Below are 19,992 nucleotides of genomic sequence, written 5' to 3' on the forward strand. Positions count from 1 at the left end.
AATGCATCTGTTTTTTTGGGAAGTAAAACTGTGAGCAGGCAGGTAAGTGTCTTAGGGCTGGTTCACACCATGCCCGCACACTGCACAGTAACACACTGTGCATTCCTGTGCGGTGCAATTTAAGCCCATTCATTCTGAATGGGCTAAAATCGCACCACATCAAAAGTAGTGCATACACTACTTTTAGAAATGCACTGCAGCCGGATCGCATGGTAGTTTTTACCGTGAAATCTGGTGCAGACAAACACACTGCATTTGCAACCTTTATTTGTGGTGTCATTTACTTTTTATGGACTGTGTTTTGAATGGTGTGAACGCCTCTTATAGTAGAAGAGACATGTTTTCTGCAATAAACAGCTGCCTGCTTAGAATTATTTCAATTATATATTTAGTTCTGCTTGAAAACAAAACTAAACCCATCAATTTTAACAGTTTCCCAAAATGGTTCCTTTCATAGTTTGTCATGAATGATAGCCATTGTAGTTACAAGTTTGCTTATGTTAGCTCTCAACTGAACTGTCAAGCCATCAAATGGATGGTGTCATAGCTGAGCATGTATAGCACCATAAAAACTGCAGATCAGAGGCTAAAGGCCCGTACACACGTACCGAACAGTTTCGGCCGATTTTCAGCTTGTTAGTATGATGCTTCCGACAACCGACAGCGCACTTTCGGCCAAACAGAATCTGTCGTGCAAGCATTAAAATTTTTGTATGCCGACACCAGAACGGCCGATTGTTCGCCAGTCAGTACAGAATTCGGCCGACAGACAGCAGATTTGCAAGACTGGGCATGCTCAGAAAAGAAAAAACACAGGGAAAGTTAACCATCACATTATATCACTTCTGCAGTCGGCGGACAAAATTCGTGTGCAGTCTTTTGCAGTTTTCAGCGGACACGACAGCCCAGGTACAAAAGACGGCCGATCGGTCGGCCGACGATCGGTACGTGTGTACGGGGCTTAAGATGGCAGCTTCCTTGGCTGTAAAGGAGAGGAGGGTTTAGTTCAATTTTTGCATTGCCATCTACAGCACCTGTAGCTGTTAGAATCCCCAATCAGTGACAGCATCTGTTTGAATGCAGGCTCTGTTCAACTGAGCATGTAGGTAAAGCAAAAGGTTGTGGAATTAGTTAGCCAGCAGGCATCTCTTGAATTATTTAGAACCAAGTTTTTTTTGGGTTGTCAAAAATAACTATTGTTTTATTACAATGCTGGTGTTCTAAAATGAAAGTGCTGTGACCATAGAACTCAATTTCATGTTACTTTTTTTGAAATTCCAAGTTAACCTGCATCCCAAAATCTTCTCTCCTAGTAACTGAATTCTCACCAGTACAGAAAATAAATTGATTCTGGGCAGCATAGTGGTCTATAGCCTATCTCATTTCGGCCGATAATGGGTTAACATTGCCGAAAATAATGGCCGCCGTGGAGAAGGAGGAGGGCGCAGCGCAGGGCAGGCTTTAAAAGTCCCGCCTCTGGCCGGCCGTCCGCCTCTCAATGACGTCCCTACTACTCTGTGCATTAGTGAATGGACATACCAGGCGGGAGGGCGGGGCGAGTGGCCGCTATAGATATTACTATGTGATCCTTCCCTGTGCATCCCTGTCAGCCTGTCAGTGTCAACTATGTGTGAATGAGAACAGAACTGACCTAACACCGGGCGGGGCGAGCGGCCGCTATAGATATTACTATGTGATCCATCCCTGTGCATCCCTGTAAGCCTGTCAACTATGTGTGAATGAGAACAGAACTGACCTAACACCGGGCGGGGCGAGCGGCCGCTATAGATATTACTATGTGATCCATCCCTGTGCATCCCTGTAAGCCTGTCAACTATGTGTGAATGAGAACAGAACAGAACTGACCTGACACCGGGCGGGGGGAGCGGCCGCTATTAGCTGTAACTATGTGAGCGTTTCACTTCCCTGACAGGCATGTATCTCCGCTGACAAGGAAGTGAAGCGCTCACATAGTTACAGCTAATAGCGGCCGCTCCCCCCGCCCGGTGTCAGGTCAGTTCTGTTCTGTTCTCATTCACACATAGTTGACAGGGATGCACAGGGATGGATCACATAGTAATATCTATAGCGGCCGCTCACCCCGCCCCCCCCGCCCGGTGTTAGGTCAGTTCTGTTCTCATTCACACATAGTTGACACTGACAGGCTGACAGGGATGCACAGGGAAGGATCACATAGTAATATCTATAGCGGCCGCTCGCCCCGCCCTCCCGCCTGGTATGTCCATTCACTAATGCACAGAGTAGTAGGGACGTCATTGAGAGGCGGTGTCCCCGGCCAGAGGCGGGACTTTTGAATGAAGGACACCCGAGGAGGGGTAGCTGAGGCAGTGGGGGGGGGGGGGGGGGAGAGCTGAGGCAGCTTACCAATGATATTTGTATTATGAAGCATGAGGGGTTAATGTATTGTCACTGCTGGTCACTCATCTATTAGTGACTGACCAGTGGCAGGTAATTAACCCCTTTGTGCTGCATTAGTGCAACCAGTATCAGTGCAACCAGTGTTAATTAACACTGATACTGGTTGCACTAATGCAGCACAAAGGGGTTAATTACCTGCCACTGGTCAGTCACTAATAGATGAGTGACCAGCAGTGACAATACATTAACCCCCTCATGCTGCATAATACAAATACCATTGGTAATTAAATTAACCTCTTGCCAACCCGTCACAGTACATATACTGTGACAGGGTGGCAGCGACAGGTGTACGCCTGCCTGTTTTTGGTGTATGCCCCTGTTCTATCCATTTTAAAAAATTTTTGGGGGAAAAAGTCATTTTCGGTTTCGGTTTTCGGCCAAGGGCATCCTGCATTTTCGGTTTCGGCCCAAAATTTTCATTTCGGTGCATCCCTAGTTTTCATCCCAACCAGGACACTACCTACCTGGAGTTTGCCTGTTCTCCCTGTGCCAGCATGGATTTTCTCCGGTACTCTGGTTTCCTCGCACACTTCAAAGACATTCTAGAAGGTTGATTGGCCCTAGAATGTGTATGTATGCTTGTGAGTTTGGGACCTTAGATTGTGAGTTCCTTGAGAGCAGGAACCAATGTAAATGTACAATATATGTGTAAATCGATGCGTAAATTTATAGCGATATAGAAGTACCTGTAATAATAAAAAATCTCCACAATACAAACCTAAGCACCCCCCAAACAAAAATAATATATTGCAGTTTTCCAGTTCTTGGATGTGGTGGCTGCAAAAGATTTGAGGCTAAAAACATCTTCAACAAGTACAGAAAGTGCCAAGTCGTTGTCATGTCCTGTGAGCTAAAAAGAAAGCGCTAACCATGTTCTCTTTTTTGTGGAAACTACAAATTCCATCAATCTACCATATAAAGGAGATGGGCAAGGCCAGACAAGTCCAGCAGTGGAGAAACAAGTGTTAGGGCCCTTTCACACACAGAGTCCATCAGAAGGATTCTGTTTTTCTCAGTGGGGGATCTATCCGCCGATCCCCCGCTGAGCAGGAGGATGACAGCTGTGTCTCCGTGCTGTGTGCAGAGACAGAGCTGTCAGGTCCCCATGCATCTCTATGGGGGAATCGGATGTAAACAGACCATCTGTCTGTTCTCATCTGATCTGTTCCGCTGGACGGATGGAAAATAGGGTTTCCATCCGTCCAGATTTATCGGATGTCAGCGCTGACATCCGATGCCCCATAGGGATGCATGGGGTGACCGTTCAGATCCGCCAAAAAAACTGACAGGTGGATCTGAACGGTCCACCTGTGTGAAAGGGGCCTTAGTGTTATCGGCAGGATCACCAGGTGAAAGTAAAGGGGGGGGGGGGCTTGAAAGAAACAAATGCAGTCACTGCATAGAAGGTCTGGTAAGCTACAATGTATTACGTTCTTGTTTTGTTGTTCAGATATGCTTTAAAGTAGAACTATAGGCAAAACTTGTTTCTTTTTTTTAATTTTGGATAGAGTAAGGGAGGGTTATAACCCTATCAGATTTCTTTTCACCATCTGCGTCCCATTTCAGAGATTTATCTTTACTTTCTGTCCCATAACCAAACGGGAAGTGAGGATTTCGAAATCCCTGTAAATGAAGGTAATTCCTTGGGGACCCCCAGGTCACAAGAACTAGTGTCCCCATTGGAGGATTCCCCCTATTACTTTTCTGGGGACAATCCAAAATTTGGGTGATTTCTTTTATTTTCACTTTCAATAATAATGGTAGACAAATGGAGAGGGAGAATCTCCTTAACGGGGGCACAGACAGCAATAATAACTGACAGGGGATCTAAAAGTTTTGCCTTTTATACTTTAAGTCAGTTACATCAAACATATGTATTGAAATATCAAAATTGTATTTTGTAACCCAGCTAAGAGGTTGTGCATTAATGTAATCAATGTTTTTCAGCCCCAGCTGGACCCTCTCCTGACAAAGGATCTCCAAATGGCAGCGCCAGTGCCAAACGCAAAGCAGAAACCAGTGACTTCGACACGTCTGAGGGCAAACACCAGGAAAAGAAAGTTTGTAAAGGTTTTCACACAACTTAAACTGCACATGGAGTCTGTGTGTCAAAATGGCTGCCTTATCTGTGTTTGTCAATCACACAATTACAGTCAGATTGGGTGCTACATCATTATGCAATCAATAAAGCTGAAATATGATATAACTACCCCTGTAGGAAGGCTCCTCCAAAGGTTTAAGTGCTAGATTTTAGCATAGGATACCAGTAAAAAGTAGCTTTAATTAGCTTATCTTTAGCTATCCCAGCAGTCTGAGCTCTGGGTTGTGGACAGACCCTGGGCGTCCTCACTTACATTTCAGGACTGATGGTCTTGTATCATATGTGTGACATAACAGTTGCAACCACTGGTCCGAGTGCAGAGAAGAGGCTTTGGGAGAATGGTCGCTTGGAAGGAGGAACCTGTGGAAGTGAGAGATAAGCTAAGTAAATGTGTCTAGTGGTATTCTCATGTAACCTGACTTGTTCTGTAATGTTGAGGGGGTTTTGCAGCTTGTCCAAGCCACTTCTGCAGTTCAGAATTTCTGCTGGATATAGCATGACCTGCCTAAATGAGGACCTTCATAGATGTAAGTAAATGTGCTTTTTACTGGTACACTAAGCAGAAACAAGCATTTAATCTTCGCAGTGCAGATGTGGGGGGGGGGGGGGCGTAAGCACCACTGCAAGGGTCGTTTTTTATTTATTTTAATCCATTTCCCTGATCAGCTTTATGTAAATGCCTAAATTATATCTAAAACCATAATTGTATTTTATTTTTGAAAAGAGTACACAAGGATTAGAACCTCTGTTAGGTCTGTGTTCCCCCTAGGTAGATTCACTTCCTCTATATGTCCTGATGATCCTTGCTACCAGAAGTGAAGGGAAAATCCAGAATTGTGATTATCAGAACAGGAATGGAGGGGAGGTTTTAAATTGGAGACATTTTGTTCTGGTGACAACTGTTCAAAAAGGGATTTCCCTTAGGCTCCTTTCAACACGGTCTGCCTCCGTCGGCTCACTCTGTGCTGCTCAGTGGGGGAATCGATACACTGATCCCCGCTGAGCAGGCAGGTGACGCTCTGTGTGCGGAGAGGGAGGTGTCAGAGCCCTGCTGCTCTCTATGGGGGAATCGGATGAGAGCGGACTGCCTGTTTATAGGGTTTCCATCTGTCTGGATTTCACGGATCGGTTGCGGATGTCAGCGGACATGTCTCCGCTGACATCCGCTGCCCCATAGGGATGCATGGAGGTTTCGATCAGATCCGCCTAAAAAACTGACAGGCGGATCTGATCGGATCGTTTGTGTGAAAGGACATTTATTTAAAGATTTGCATCTTGTTTTCTTTTGTGTATGCAGAGCAGGAAATTTTTTTCCAGGGGAAGACCCTGGATCTTAGCTGAATCCTTCACACAGGGTATTGAGTTCACTCCAAATTGATATAAGGCCCACCACAAAATGTAGTTGTCAAAAGCCGGAGCTTCTACATGCCACTAAAGGTCAGACTTTTGTCAGTTGTGGATAAAGCATATTTATAGCTGTGAGAGATAAAGACTCTGAATACAGCCTAAGCCTAGGCTACAGAGTCCTATTTAATTATTTATTTAAAGAAAAGCATAGGTACATGGAGGCACTCCTATTTTTCCTTTCTTGTCATTGACTGGTTTGCTACTGACTATACCAACCTTAAGAAGTCATTTCTTAAAGGAGTTGTAAAGTCTGAAGGTTTTTTTTATCTTAATGCATTCTATGCCATTGGCTCCCACAGCTGTCAATCAAAGTCAGTTAGCTAATCAGAAGTGAGAGGGGGTAGGGCTGAACGGCAGCTATGTGTCTGTGTCTATGTGTCTGTGCCCCCACAGCAAGCAGCTTGCTGTGGGGGCACTCGACAGGAGGGAGGGGCTAGGAGCAGCAACGAGGGACCTGAGAAGAGGAGAATCCAGGCTGCTCTGTGCAAAGCTACTGCACAGAGGAGGTAAGTATAACATGTTTGTTATTTAAAAGATAAGACTTTACAATCACTTTAATCTAAGGCCATTGTACTTGCATGGAAAAATTATGTAGTGCTGCATCCAGCTGCAGCAGGCCTGTGTTTCCTTTTGGAAGCAATTTATGGTGCCTTTTCATGAAAAAGAGGGATGAGTTTTTGGATGAGAATAAAGCCCCGTACACATGATCAGATTATCGAACGATCTGTCATCCGTTTTTTGTGGCATGCTAGTCTGATGTGGAAAGTGAAGAGGTTATTTTCATACGAATTTTCCCGTATGACAGAATTCTATTTCAGAAGTGATGTCATGTGTTGGATTGCTTTGTATGTGTTCTTTCGTCTCTGAGCATGCCTAGTCTTGCTCTTAAGATTTTTTTTCCGTCGAAATCTGTACTAATGAGACGAAAATCGGACGTTGTTTTGACGGACGACAAAAATTATATAGCCTGCACATCAGGAATTTGTCGGCCTAAAAGTCGGAGTCGGCTGTCAAAAGCACCATACTAGCAATCCGAAAATCAGCAGATCGGTCGTCGGACGAAACTTCCCTTCAGATTTTCTTATCGTGTGTACGGGCCTTTAAACGAAATCCGCAGTGTGTGATTTTGGTGGCTACCGTTGCTGATGCTTCCTTATAAAAAAATGTTAATCACCTGGCCGTCAAGGTGATCCAGTGTTTTCTATGCTTTTTCTAAGCCATTGACAATAAATAGGTGTAAGATTAAAATTTCTGACTTTACTGAACTTTGTGCTTGTCAGTGTCTCAGGAAAAAATTAAAGCTGATCTCTAGCTTTTAGTGAAGTTTAAATGGGTTGTTTGGTACAATCAGGTCAAATTAACTATTACCTTCACTAAGTGATGTAGCAGCTGGTAGCACTGTATAAGGCTGGGTTAATATTTGTGCTGGAAACGCAACAAACTAGTATAGGAACCTTTTCTAAAATCGCACCATGCTGAGTTGCATTGATGTGAACGGGCACCATTGAAAACAATGTGATTTCCATTGACTTGCAATTCTGTGTGGCTCAAGTCACATCTTAAATGACGCTAGTGTGAACTTACCCTAAACTGTATGTAGCCTCTGCTAAATACGGTATAGAATGCTGTGTTTTGGCAATGGGATAAGAACTTCCCAATCCCATCCCACACCTCGAACAAAATTTAGACAGGTTGAGTGGAGTTTTGTATTTTTTGAATAACAAAGCTTCCTTTGGTAGAGATAGAGAGGTGGGTGGATGACGACATGAACTCCTGGAGGGGGTTATCGGTTGCTTGGTGCAAAGCTGTGCAGACTTCAATCATCTATTGATTGATCATCTATTATGTATTGATTCAGAAATATAGAATTGATTAACTGAATTAAGTGACAACTGACAATGTAGTTACATGTTCACGTATCCTACTGCCTCCAAAGATGTGAAATAAATGTCTTCCATCAGACATAAAAAAAACTGTTGGGGAAAAGTAGGGTATTCTCTGCTTCTCTCTCTCTTTATTGGTATGAAAAACCTAAAGTATATCTGCATAGTGAACAGTTTTCTATTCCGCTCTTTTATCTATGTCAGCCTTTTTCAACCAGGGTGCCCAGAGGTTTCTTAAGGGTTGCCTTGGCAAAATGCCTAAAAATTGCCTAAAAATTGTATACAAGCCAGCGTGTGGATTAAGGCTGCCTTTTAGTTGCACTAATGGCACTTTTCCACTGCAAGTACCGGCTCGGCTCTGTTTGGTTTTCCACTGCATGGTACCGCATGGTACGGTGTTGGTACGGTTTGCTTTTCCACTAAAGTAAAGTGGGTGGGATAACAACGATTCTCTGACCAATCAGTGGCTAGTAGTGAAAAACAGTCAAGGCTGCATGCAAAGGATTGTGGGATATGGTACCGGTACGGCCCTCTTGGAACCACAACTGAGGTGGTACTGTTTAAGCGGGCCGTACCATTCGGTTCCATGTAGTGGAAAAGCACCGCCGTACCGAACCGTTCCAACACCGTAACATGCGGTACCATGCAGTGGAAAAGCGCAAAAGCGTGCCGAACCGTTCGGCTCCATGCAGTGGAAAAGCGCCATAAGTCACAGGTTTTCATTGCGCACAAATAACAACCTGCTAGCTGCCAGTGTTCTAACACCCAATGGCATCATCAGTTGGTAAGGAGGATATCCGTCGCCTGCATAGCATGCTCGTTTGACCTTCCCCCTGCTTCTCTCCATCAGCAGTGGGGTCACATTAGCTGAGTGATGGAGAAGCTTTGGAGTACTAGTCAGTACCAGTTTGCTAAAGTGTATTCGCTTTTGGAAGAATAAATTGCTTCGAATGTTGGGTGTCCTACTGGGACTTGTGGATGTTCCTGCATTATATAAAACTATTAAAATAGGTTTTACATTTTAGAATGGTGGGGTGCCTCAAGACTGTCCAAAATTTTTTTTTAAAAGGTGCCTCGAAATTATCCATAAATTAAGGGGTGCCTTGACTGAAAAAAGGTTAAGAAACACTGCTCTATGTGTGTCTCATTTTTGTGCAAACACACACTGCTTTGTTTTGACCTACCATGCCCAGAAATGGTCATTAGATTGCATTTCAGGGTAAGTTGCTCTAGTGGAGTGTATTGCTGAAGATTTTTATAGTCCCAGCAGAGGATGCTATAGAAAGCCTTCAGCTGGCCATACCTAGTTCCAAACTCAACTGCTTCAGCAGGGACTGGATGCATTTTGATCCATGTATGGGCGGAGAGGTTGTCCAGAAGTTGATCTACCAATCTACTTTTGTACAGTTGCCCTGTCAGATTGTCCCTGCTCAATCAGCACCATTGGCTATAGCCGGCAGCTTTGATCAGTGTACTCTGTCTCCCCACTCTCAGAATACAATAGCTCAGTGGGGAGGATTCGCCCATCTCCACATCGAATCAAGTCTTTTTTTTTTTTTTGTTCAACTCACTGGTTGAATATAAATGAGGCATGTCTCTGTACTACCTCTAGTCTGTTTCCCTCGAATAAAAGTGCATAAAGGGGTGTATTATTTGGAATTTGGTTATTCTGCTTTACATTTGTTCTTAGTTTTGCTGGAACAAAGTACTATACCATCAAGTTTGAGTTTATATATCTGGTTTTATATTGTAAACTAGCACTTGTGAGCATATAATTGACATGTGTTCAGTACAATTTCTTCCACTAGGAGGCAACCCACAACCTCTTAAAAGCCTTCTGTAGATTAGAAAAACATAATTGTAGTGTGTGCTGAACAGGTTTGAGGCTAATCCTGCAGGTTCAAGATTTATGGTTCTGGTGAGTTTATGTGCAGATTCACCCACTGGTGCACTGCATGAGCTTTGAGCTATGGACAGCAGGCCCTTTCATCCGCTTTTGATGCCTTCCTTTGCTTTACAGTGGAAGGTGCTTTTGAAAAACTGCGCCAAAGATGCATCTTGCTGGGCTTTTCAAAGTGCAATGCACCTGCAGTGCCAAGAGTTCCATAGAATTTTAGGGGATATATATTTCATGCATTCATCTTCAACTTTTTAAACCCCAAATGTGCATCAAAAACTGATCAGTGTGAAGGGCATCTTAGAAGGGCCTATAAGGGTACCTTTTGGATAAGCGGACCCCTTCACTAAAAAGAGGGGGGGGGGTGCAGGAAAGCCATAGTATCAGTGTATTGGAACCTGCTGTAGGGAAAGGAAAGGGGGGGATCCATAGGAAGAGATTAAGGTCATAAAGCAAAATGTTTTTTGCTTGTTGCTAGATCATTGGAGAACCAATACCTTTTCTGCATTTTTTGCTCTTACTACTGAGATTTTTTGCCTTTTTTATTTTGTAAATGTTTTGAGTTCACCTGCTGTCCTGCCCAGAGCAATGCAAAGCAGTTGTTTGCGCTGGAAAAAGTAGGGCATGTTAATTTTTTTTTCATTGCAGCATGTTGCAACACACTTCACTGCATCACAACCAACTGCTGTGAATAAGGATGCATGAAATGTGAATTTGTGACATTTCAATATATTTGGAAAAACTCAATAGTACGAAGCGTCATTGCAACACACCGGCTTTTCTCCCTTCACAGTGCACATCATCGCTTGTGGTATAACGCGACACACTAAGGTTATTGATTAAAGAAAACGTATTTCACGCAAATTGAAGTTTATCTGTCATATTTAGTATAGGAATAATTAAAGGAGAAGTCCACCCTAAAACTAAAATCCCTGCATCTATAGATCTCCACGTTCTAACACTAACCTATCTAGCCCTGTAAAGAAGAAATTATTATGCTTACCTTTTTTGAAGCTGATCCAACCCAATCTCTAGGTGGAAGCTCTGCAGAGAACACGGCCAACAACGGCTGTGAAAGGAATGGGCTGTTACGTCACTCATGGAGTTACTATGGGGCTTCCATTGTCGGCTGTGTCTTCTGCAACCGCCTCCACAGCGAAGCCGCGGCTGACAGCTCAGCATGAGATCGGGTCTAATCGGCTTCAAAATAGGTATGTATACTGATTTCTTCTTTACAGAGCTAGATAGGTTAGTGTTAGAACGTGGAGATCTATAGAAGCAGGGATTTTAGTTTTAGGGTGGACTTATCCTTTAACATCTTGTTTTCTGTAATTATGTATGCTCTTTGGTTGTTTGCTTGAATAATGCTGTGTTTGTACTTCTGTTTAGGAATCTTGGCTTTAAAAGCTCATGTAGCTGAACGACGGGGAGAGCGGGAAGAGCTGCAGGATGCACATACCATATGCTATGACCTTACCAAGGAATGCCAGGCTATGCCAACTGACGTGTAAGTAGCTATTAAGCCAGCTGTGGGTTCCCGGTGACCTGAATACGTCAAATTTTCTATCTTTTATCAGTCTACAGCCTGAGATTAGGTGACATCTGTTTTCAGGTTATGCTTGCAGTTGATTTTTAAATGTGTTGCCATCCCTTATGCCTGCCACAAAAATTCTATTTCTACTAAATAAGAATTGGAAAGTGCACTTGTAACTCATTTGAAGTGCTCCACAGTTCCATGCCACATCAAACTGTTCACATTGGTGTGTCTTGTTTTAACTGTCTAGATGTTGCCCTGTTTACAACCACTGAGAAAGGAGACCAGTCTAAAAAAGCACATAGAGAAAACTAGAAGAGGTAAACAGAAGGCAAGTGTATTGCTTTCTGTTAAAATTAATATAATACATGCCAAGCTGAGTCCTGGCGACCATTGAGAGCAATAGAGAAAGTTAAATTAGGAACTGGTTGAAACATGCAAAATACATGTAAAAAAAAAACATGCGTGCTGTAGAGGGACCAAAGACCATCCCATCGAGATGTGGCTGAAGTGACTAGTCTAGAAGTGGGCAGTGTAGGTTTATAAAGTGTAATAATGAGCACTTCTGACTGTTGAAAGATCCTACTGTTAAACACAAAATATTTTCAGCATCAGTTTGTCTCCTATCTAGATAGAAAAGGAAGGAAGTGACAATAGCATATATCCACATTCTCTACAATTGCACAATTACCCAACAAGTATTAGTCTGTTAAGGTATACAAAAAAAGTTATACAACTCATGCAGCCACTTTTTTTTATACATTTGGGTTTTCTGATTTGATTACACATCAATATTTCACTTGAGGTGATTGTAGCCGTACTAGTGCACTTGTGACAGAAACAACTGAGTACTCTCCGTGATACTTTTTTATTTGCACAAACCCTTTTCAGGACAGGCTTTCAGGATATGTCTACTTCATTAAGGTCCCAGCAGTACCAGTGCACAACATTTTAGCAGTGTTAACAAGGCAGTTTCTAAGAGAAAAACAAAAACCCACAATAAATGTACACAGCAAAGGTAAATAAGCTTGGATAGCTGGAGAGATAAGGCAGAGAGTGGGCTATGGAATTGGAGTGGGGACGGGCATGAAGTAAGTCATAGAGGTGGTGATTTTGGAAGCTGAGGTTCACATTTAGACCATTATTTTTGTGTTAAATAGCATTATCATTCTAAGTTCAAACGTTTTTGAAACGTTTTTCTTTCCCGAATAGTCTGAAAGTTCCATTTTTAAGAGTTAAACCATAAACCATTCAGATCTTCTATAGTGTGGTCTGGTTGGAAGAAATGATGTCCCACAGGCATAAGCTAATCAGCAGAAAAATTCATTCTGATTATGAAGTCACAAATAATGGAAGCAAACCCTGCAATAAAAAAAAGCTGCAAAGTGTGTAACCAAATCAATCCATCTAAAAGTTTCACACACCCAAAAGGGACCTTCAATATCCCAGGATCGTACTACTGCACCTCCAGTAATGTTTTTTAACCCATCCAATGCAAAAGATGTAGCAAAGGATCTTACAATGGTGAAACAGGACAGAAGTTGCGAACAAGGAGGAATTTGCACAGACACACCATCAAGGAACATAAAGATAATGAGTTCTGCACACCTGTGGGACATCATTTCTCACAACCGGACACCACCTCGGGCTTCCCAACCAGTGTCATTAGTACAGTGACTGTGCATATTTTAGCAGTGGTCACTGTATTGGCGTCACTGGTTCCCAAAAAAAGTGTCAAGTGTCCAATTTGTTCGCCGCAATATCGCAGTCCTGTTATAAGTCGCTGATCACCACCATTACTAGTAAAAAATTAAAAATTCCATAAATGTATCCCATAGTTTGTAGACAATATAACATTTGTGCAAACCAATCAATATATGCTTCTTGATATTTTTTTTACCAAATAAATGTTGCAGAATACATATTGGCTTAAATTTATGAAGAAACTAGATTTTCTCTTCATTAACAGACACAGATCCAGAAGCTTCTTAACCACTGGGTTATGCTGCCCCCTACAGGAGTAGCAAACAAGGCAGGAAAAAGCTTTACCATGCCCATGGGGCAGTCCCAGGGGATATACTCCCGAGTAAGGACCTAGTTCCTTGCTGGGATCTCTGGTCCTAGGATTTTTTTCTTTTTAAATGGAATTTCTCTTTCGTTCATTGACTAATACCGATCCATATCTTTTTGACCAATGGGTTATGCTGCTCTCCATAGGAGTAGGACTAGGTTGAAACAAAACTTGAATATGCCCCTAGGGCAGTCCTAGGTGGTATACTTCCCTTTTCCTGCTATAGGACTTCAGTTTTTTTCTGCCTAGTCAGGAGTAAGGGCCTGGTTTCCTGATGGGATCTGTGGTCCTGGCTTTTTTTTTTTCCTTTCTAAATTGATTTTCTTCTTCTTTTATTATTTTCTGTTCCTGTGAGAACTACAATCAACTGCCGGACTGGGCGACGCACTGGATATCCTAGCCTTGTGGTCTTCCCAGTCTGTGCACATTCCAGGGGTGGAAAATTGGCAGGCGGACTACCTTAGTGGACAGGCGTTGGTGCCGGGCAAGTGGTCTCTTCACCCAGAAGTGTTTCAACAACTGTGTCTCTGGTGGGGGACACCGGATGTGGACCTGTTTGCCTCTTGTCTCAACCGGAAGGTTCAGAGGTTTGTGGCAAGATCTCGGGATTCTTTGGACGCCAACGCTCTAGTGGCTCCTTGGGGGTCAGTATTGTCTAATTTTACGTTTTTCCTCCACTACAGCCTCTGCACAGAATCGAGGCAGAAGGGCTTCCAGTCATTCTAGTTGGTCCAGAATGCCCCCAACAGTCTTGGTACGCAGGCCTTGTAAGGCTGGTAGCCGATGTTTCTCTGAGACTCCCTCTCAGAGAAGATTTTTTGTCTCAAGGGCCGATCTTCCATCCTGCTTTACGGTTGCTGGCTTTAACGGCCTGGCTATTAAAAGCCAGGTACTGATGGAGGGTTGTCGGATTTGGTTATCCCTACACTGTTAAAAGCTAGAAAATCGACTTCTGGGAAGGTATATCATAGAGTTTGGGGGGCGTACATTTCTTGGTGTGAGTCTCGGGGGGGGGGGGGGTTTCTCCACGTTCCTTTTCGGTGTCACATCTGCTGGAGTTTCTACAGCAAGGTGTAAATAAACATTTGGCTCTGGGCACCATCAAGGGCCATATTTCTGCCTTGGAAATTTGTTTCCAATGGCCATTGGCTACAAATTCTTTAGTTCACACTTTCGTCCAGGGGGTTCACAACTTGGCTCCTCCAGTAAGGTCTCTGGTACCTCCGTGGGACCTCAATTTGGTACTGTCGGTTCTTCAAAGACCGCTTTTTGAAAATATTTGTAAACTTCCTCTGCTTACTTTGTCACAGAACGTAGCTTTTTTGGTGGCTATTACTTACCTTACCTGGTGGTTCACAGATACAAAGTGGTGCTACGTCCCTTTTAGTCATTTCTTCCAAAGGTCGTCTCGGGTTTCCACTTGCATGAAGACATTGTGTTGCATTCCTTGTGCCCTAAGCCGAAACATCCTAAAGAAATTGCTTTGCATTCCCTGGATGTGGTTCGGGCAATCAGGGTGTACCTGGCGGCAACTGAGTCGATTTGAAAAATGGATTCTTTGTCCTTGTGGATGGATCTCGTAAAAGGCAGGCCCCGTCTGTGACCATTTCTAGATGGATCAGGCAGACGGTGGAGCAGGCCGATTTCATTAAGGGTCAGGCTCCTCATTTCCCTGTTAAGGCGCATTCTACACGGGCGCTTAGTGCCTCTTGGGCCTTCCGTCATCGGACGTCAGTGGTTTGGGTGTGCAAGGCGGCCAAATGGTTGTCTGTGCATACATTCACCAAGTTTTACTAGGTGGATATACTCGCATCTGCCGATGCTGCGTTCGGCCGCAAAGTTTTGAAGGCTGCTGTTGCAGAAGTTCCTACCTCTTGTATTCTTTCTGGTTGGTGAGCTCCAGACGTTCCTGGTTGAGCTCCAGACGTTCCTGGTTGAGCTCCTGGTTTACCTGGTTGGCTATGTTAAGCCCTTTTTGGGAATTATGTGCATTGATGTGTTTTTCCAAACCCTTCATGTTGACACTGCTTTGGGACTTCCTATCGGTCAAGAAAATATGGAGCTGTGTGCATTAATGAACGAAAGAGAAAACTGGATTTTTGTCTTACCGTAAAATTATTTTCTCTTACGTCCTCCGACAGTCGCCGCCTCTTCATATTCGTCACATATGGGTATTAGACTTTGCTCCGAAGGAGTAGCTAGGCAACAGAATATGTTAACAATAAAGCTTTAACATATCCCACCCTCAAGGGGTGGTCCCCTCAGTCAATACCCTCCTACTTCCTGCAACCATATCTCAGTTTTAATGTCTAGCTTGTCAGGAGTGGCTGGCTCTCTCTGTGCTGGGACTTTCTGTCCCAGACTCTTTCTTCTTTTTAATATTTTGTTTGAGTTTTCTCTCTATCTTTACTTAGCTGTTATTTTTGTCAGCATTAGTTAGTTCTTCGGACGAAGAGGATCATGCGGACTGGGTCTCGGGCTGATCCCCCTGGTCGCAGGTCGTGGGTCAGTGGCTTCCCAGTCTGCCATCGAGCGTTCAGCCAGGTAACGCTCCTGGCACAGTGAACGACCCATCCCTGTTCGGTGCAGGGATGATTGGTGAGGTGGCTACCTCACCGGACGCTGTGCGGTTTCTTAACCTCCATTGTGTGCGTCTTGAATTGCGACTCTCCCTGCCTCATGTGCAGCGGCTTGTTCGCCTGTGTGGGTTCCCCACGCCATGTGAGGTAAGTGTATTTATGTGGGGACCTGTCTGTCTGGGGGGGTCTCAGTCTGGGACTGTGTAACCTGCCTTTAATCACACTGCTTGTCTCCCTATCTCTCGGCTGCATGCTGTGGGCTGCAAGGGGGGGGGGGGGAGCTGTATGACACTGTGTGTGTCAGGCTGGGCAGTGTGAGAAGCTGTGTGCTGTGGGGCATGTTTTTTCTTGGCATGTTTGGGCATATACAGCGATCGCTGCGGCGATCTAACATGTATCCTTATATTGGGATGTAATGTGTGTGTTTTTATGCACTGTGGAGCGGCGTTTTCGGCGCCAAACGACGCCATTTTTCCGGCGCCCGCTCCGGCCGCATGGTTTACATGCACGGCGGCCATTTTCTTGTAGCCTCCATAGGCTTACATAGAGCGCCCTGGCAGCATCACTTCCTCTTTCCAGGAACACCGATCGAGGCAGCAGCAGCAGCGGGGTCTCCTCAGGTTTTATCCGTCTGTTCTTGCTATCCATTGCCTGTATTCAGTTTGTATATTCCCTGTGGGGGTCTCATTGTGCCTGAGTGTGGTGCGGTGGGCTGCGCTTGCCGCGCTTGCTAAAAGGGGGCAGTTAACCCTTGGTTGTCTGGCATTACAGGGGCAATGGATTCTCAGGAGGGCAAGTTTCCTACAGTATTGGTGGAAAGCCAGGGGACCGCTGTTTCCCCCCCAGGGGGGGATTTAGCCACTATTGTGGCTGGCCTTGCTGCCCAGGTGCAAATGCTGGTGGCTGCTCAATCTACTAAACGGCCCAGAGTTGCTCTGTCCTCTGATTCTGAGGGTGAAGGTGATGGGGCTGTTCTGGCAGGGACCTCCTTATCGGGGTCCCGCTCCTCTCTTGATCTAGTGGGGTCTGAGGTAGAGGCTGAAGTTGAGGGGGTTGATAATTCTCCCCCTGGCTCGCCTGAAGAGCTTGCAATCATGGATGAGTTGATTGCTTCCATTAAGCAGACGCTACGTTTGCAGGACGAAGTGTGTCCCCCCGCTGCCTTGGCGGCTTATGGGACGCAGAGGAAACGCAGGACGCCGCAGGTTTTTCCCTGCAATGCTGATTTTCAGCGCGCTGTTAAGGATCAATGGCGCGATCTGCGCAAGCCTTTTGCGGTACCAAGTAAATTCAAGCTGCGTTATCCTTTCTCGCCTGCCACTGATGAACGGTGGTGTGTGCCTCCGCCAGTGGATCATGCAATTGCGGTTTTGAACAAAGCCACTGCGATTCCTGCAGAGGGTTCCCCTGTTTTCCGTGATGCCACGGATAGGAGACTGGAGTCTCTTGCCCGTCATACTTATTCTGTTACGGGTTCTATGCTTAAGGCTCTGTTTGCTTCTCTCATGGCGGCCCAGGCGATCGCAAGTTGGACGCAGATGCTTAGGCGCGTCCTAGTGGCCGATTCGGCCTCGGCGGCGACCCTGGATATGGTGGATCAGATCCACCAGGGTGTCATGTATCTGTGTGATGCGGACCTGGACCTGATTCCGTTGGCTGCACGTGTGCACAGCGTGGCGGTGTTGTCTCGCCGCCTGGTTTGGTTGAAATGTTGGTCGGTGGACCAATCTTCACGTAAGACCTTAGCCAATCTGCCTTATGATGGGTCTCGCCTTTTTGGGGAGTCCCTGGATGTGTTGATTAAGGGGATCACCGGGGGTATGAGCACTCTCTTGCCCCATTTCCCCAAGGCTAAGGGGGCTTCTGGGAAGAAGCATGCTAATTTTCGGCCCCCTCAGGGGTCCTTTCGTGCCTTTCGGCCGCACTACAAGGGCAAACCGTTCAAAGGCCAAGGCTCTCAGAAGAAGCCCTGGTCTGGAAAACAGAAGTCCGGCCAATCCGGACCTGCAGCCCATAACAGTTCGGCCTGAAGGGGCGCCCTCACCCAGTTTTGGGGTGGGGGGACGCTTGCTCGGTTTTCTTCAGCCCTGGTTGGCCCGTGTGCGGGACAGATGGGTTCTGGAAATCGTTCGATCTGGTTACAAGATCGAGTTTCTCTCTCGGCCGGAGAGCAGATTTTTTCCCTCAAATCTTCAACTGTCTCCAGAGCGCCTGCGGGATCTGCACCTGGCGGTGCGGGACCTGAGGGCTCAGGGAGTGGTGGTTCCGGTGCCTCATCGGGACAGATTTCGGGGGTTTTATTCCAATCTGTTCACCGTGCCCAGGAAGGAGGGCAAGGTTCGTCCTATTCTGGACTTGAAGGCTCTGAACCGCTCTGTGCGGGTTCGCAAGTTCCGCATGGAATCCCTGCGCTCGGTGGTGGCTGCCCTCGTTCCGGGGGAATTCATGGCCTCCATCGATTTGAAGGATGCGTACCTTCACATCCCCATATTCGAGGGTCATCAGAGATACCTTCGATTTGCCATTGCGGAGGATCACTACCAGTTCGTGGCGTTGCCCTTTGGTCTCGCCTCGGGTCTTCACCAAGGTGCTTGCACCGGTTCTGGCATTATTGAGGGCCCAGGGCATTTCTGTCCTGGGGTATCTGGACGACATTCTGGTTCGGTCTGCGACCAGACAGGGTCTGGAGGAGGACCTGTCTGTCACAATGCAAACTCTGCAGGAGTTTGGTTGGACGATAAATGTTCCAAAGTCGACACTGAGTCCGTCGGTTCGTCTCCCCTATCTGGGAATGATACTGGACTCGGTGCAGGCAAAGGTCTTCCTGCCGGAAGACAAACTCAGGACTCTTCAGGAGGAAGTCAGGTCCCTCAGGGACGTTCCACACTCGTCTCTGCGGACGTGTAAGAGATGTCTGGGATTGATGGTCTCGGCCTTCGAGGCGATTCCTTTCGCGCAGTTTCACACGAGGGGTCTCCAAGCGGAGATCCTGTCCAGGTGGGACGGGCGACCTCAATCTCTGGATCTTCAGATCTCGTTGAGTCATCGCACCAGGGAAAACCTTCTGTGGTGGCTCCAGTCCCCATTGGTGTCCGGGGGCAAGTCGTTTCGTCCGATCTCGTGGACGGTAATCACCACGGATGCCAGCCTGTCGGGCTGGGGTGGTGTTCTGGGCGTTCTGTCCGCCCAGGGGACCTGGTCGGAGGGGGAGTCTTCCCTCCCGATCAACATTCTGGAATTGCGTGCGATAAGGCTCTGTCTTCTTCGCTGGACGGACCGGCTGCAGGGCTGCCCGGTTCGGGTGCAGACGGACAATGCCACGGCGGTGGCCTACATCAACCACCAAGGGGGCACCAGGAGTGCCCGAGCGGCTCGAGAAGTGGCCGACATTCTATCTTGGGCCGAGACTCATGTCCCGGCGATAACGGCGGTTCACATTCCGGGAGTGGAGAACTGGCAGGCGGACTATCTGAGTCGCCAGACCCTGGATCAGGGGGAATGGTCTCTCCACCCGGCTGTCTTCCAGATGTTGTGCGCGAAGTGGGGTCTTCCAGATGTGGACCTGTTCGCGTCTCGCCTCAACTACAAGGTGAAGAGGTTCGTGGCAAGGACGCGCGACCCTCGGGCAGACGCGTCGGACGCGTTAGTGGCCCCGTGGCATCAGTACAGGCTGATGTACGCGTTTCCACCGATTCAGTTGCTGTCCAGGTTCCTTCGCAGGTTACACTCGGAACGCAGCACGGTGATTCTTGTGGCACCGGACTGGCCTCGCCGGTCCTGGTACGCAGACCTCGTGAATCTGGCGGTCGACGCCCCTTGGCGTCTGCCTCTTCGAGACGATCTACTGTCTCAAGGACCGATTTACCATCCTGCTTTACAGTCGCTGGCTTTGACGGCCTGGCTGTTGAGACCGAGGTCCTGAAGGAGAAGGGTCTCTCTCCAGAGGTCGTTCATACTTTGATCAACGCGAGGAAGTCTTCCTCAGGGAAGGTTTATTACCGTACTTGGAAGGCCTATTTTGCCTGGTGTGAGTCCAGGGGGTTTTCACCCCGCACGTACTCGGTTTCCCGTGTGCTGTCTT

General features: G+C 46.3%; 1 protein-coding gene across 2 annotated transcripts in view; it reads left to right on the plus strand.

Annotated features, from left to right (window-relative positions):
- ILKAP (ILK associated serine/threonine phosphatase) overlaps positions 1-19,992 on the plus strand; it is a 50,989-nt gene that overhangs the window by 10,879 nt on the left and 20,118 nt on the right. Inside the window, exons 2-3 of one of the 2 annotated variants that reach the window (XM_082251950.1) lie at positions 4,387-4,509; positions 11,117-11,234. In XM_082251950.1, the coding sequence (XP_082108076.1) occupies positions 4,387-4,509; positions 11,117-11,234 (241 nt within the window). The remainder of the gene's footprint in view (positions 1-4,386; positions 4,510-11,116; positions 11,235-19,992) is intronic. The other variant, XM_082251951.1, reaches the window with a different exon arrangement.

The sequence above is a fragment of the Pelophylax lessonae genome, assembly GCF_965119305.1.
Source record: "Pelophylax lessonae genome assembly, chromosome: 3".
In the NCBI taxonomy this organism is placed as follows: domain Eukaryota; kingdom Metazoa; phylum Chordata; class Amphibia; order Anura; family Ranidae; genus Pelophylax; species Pelophylax lessonae.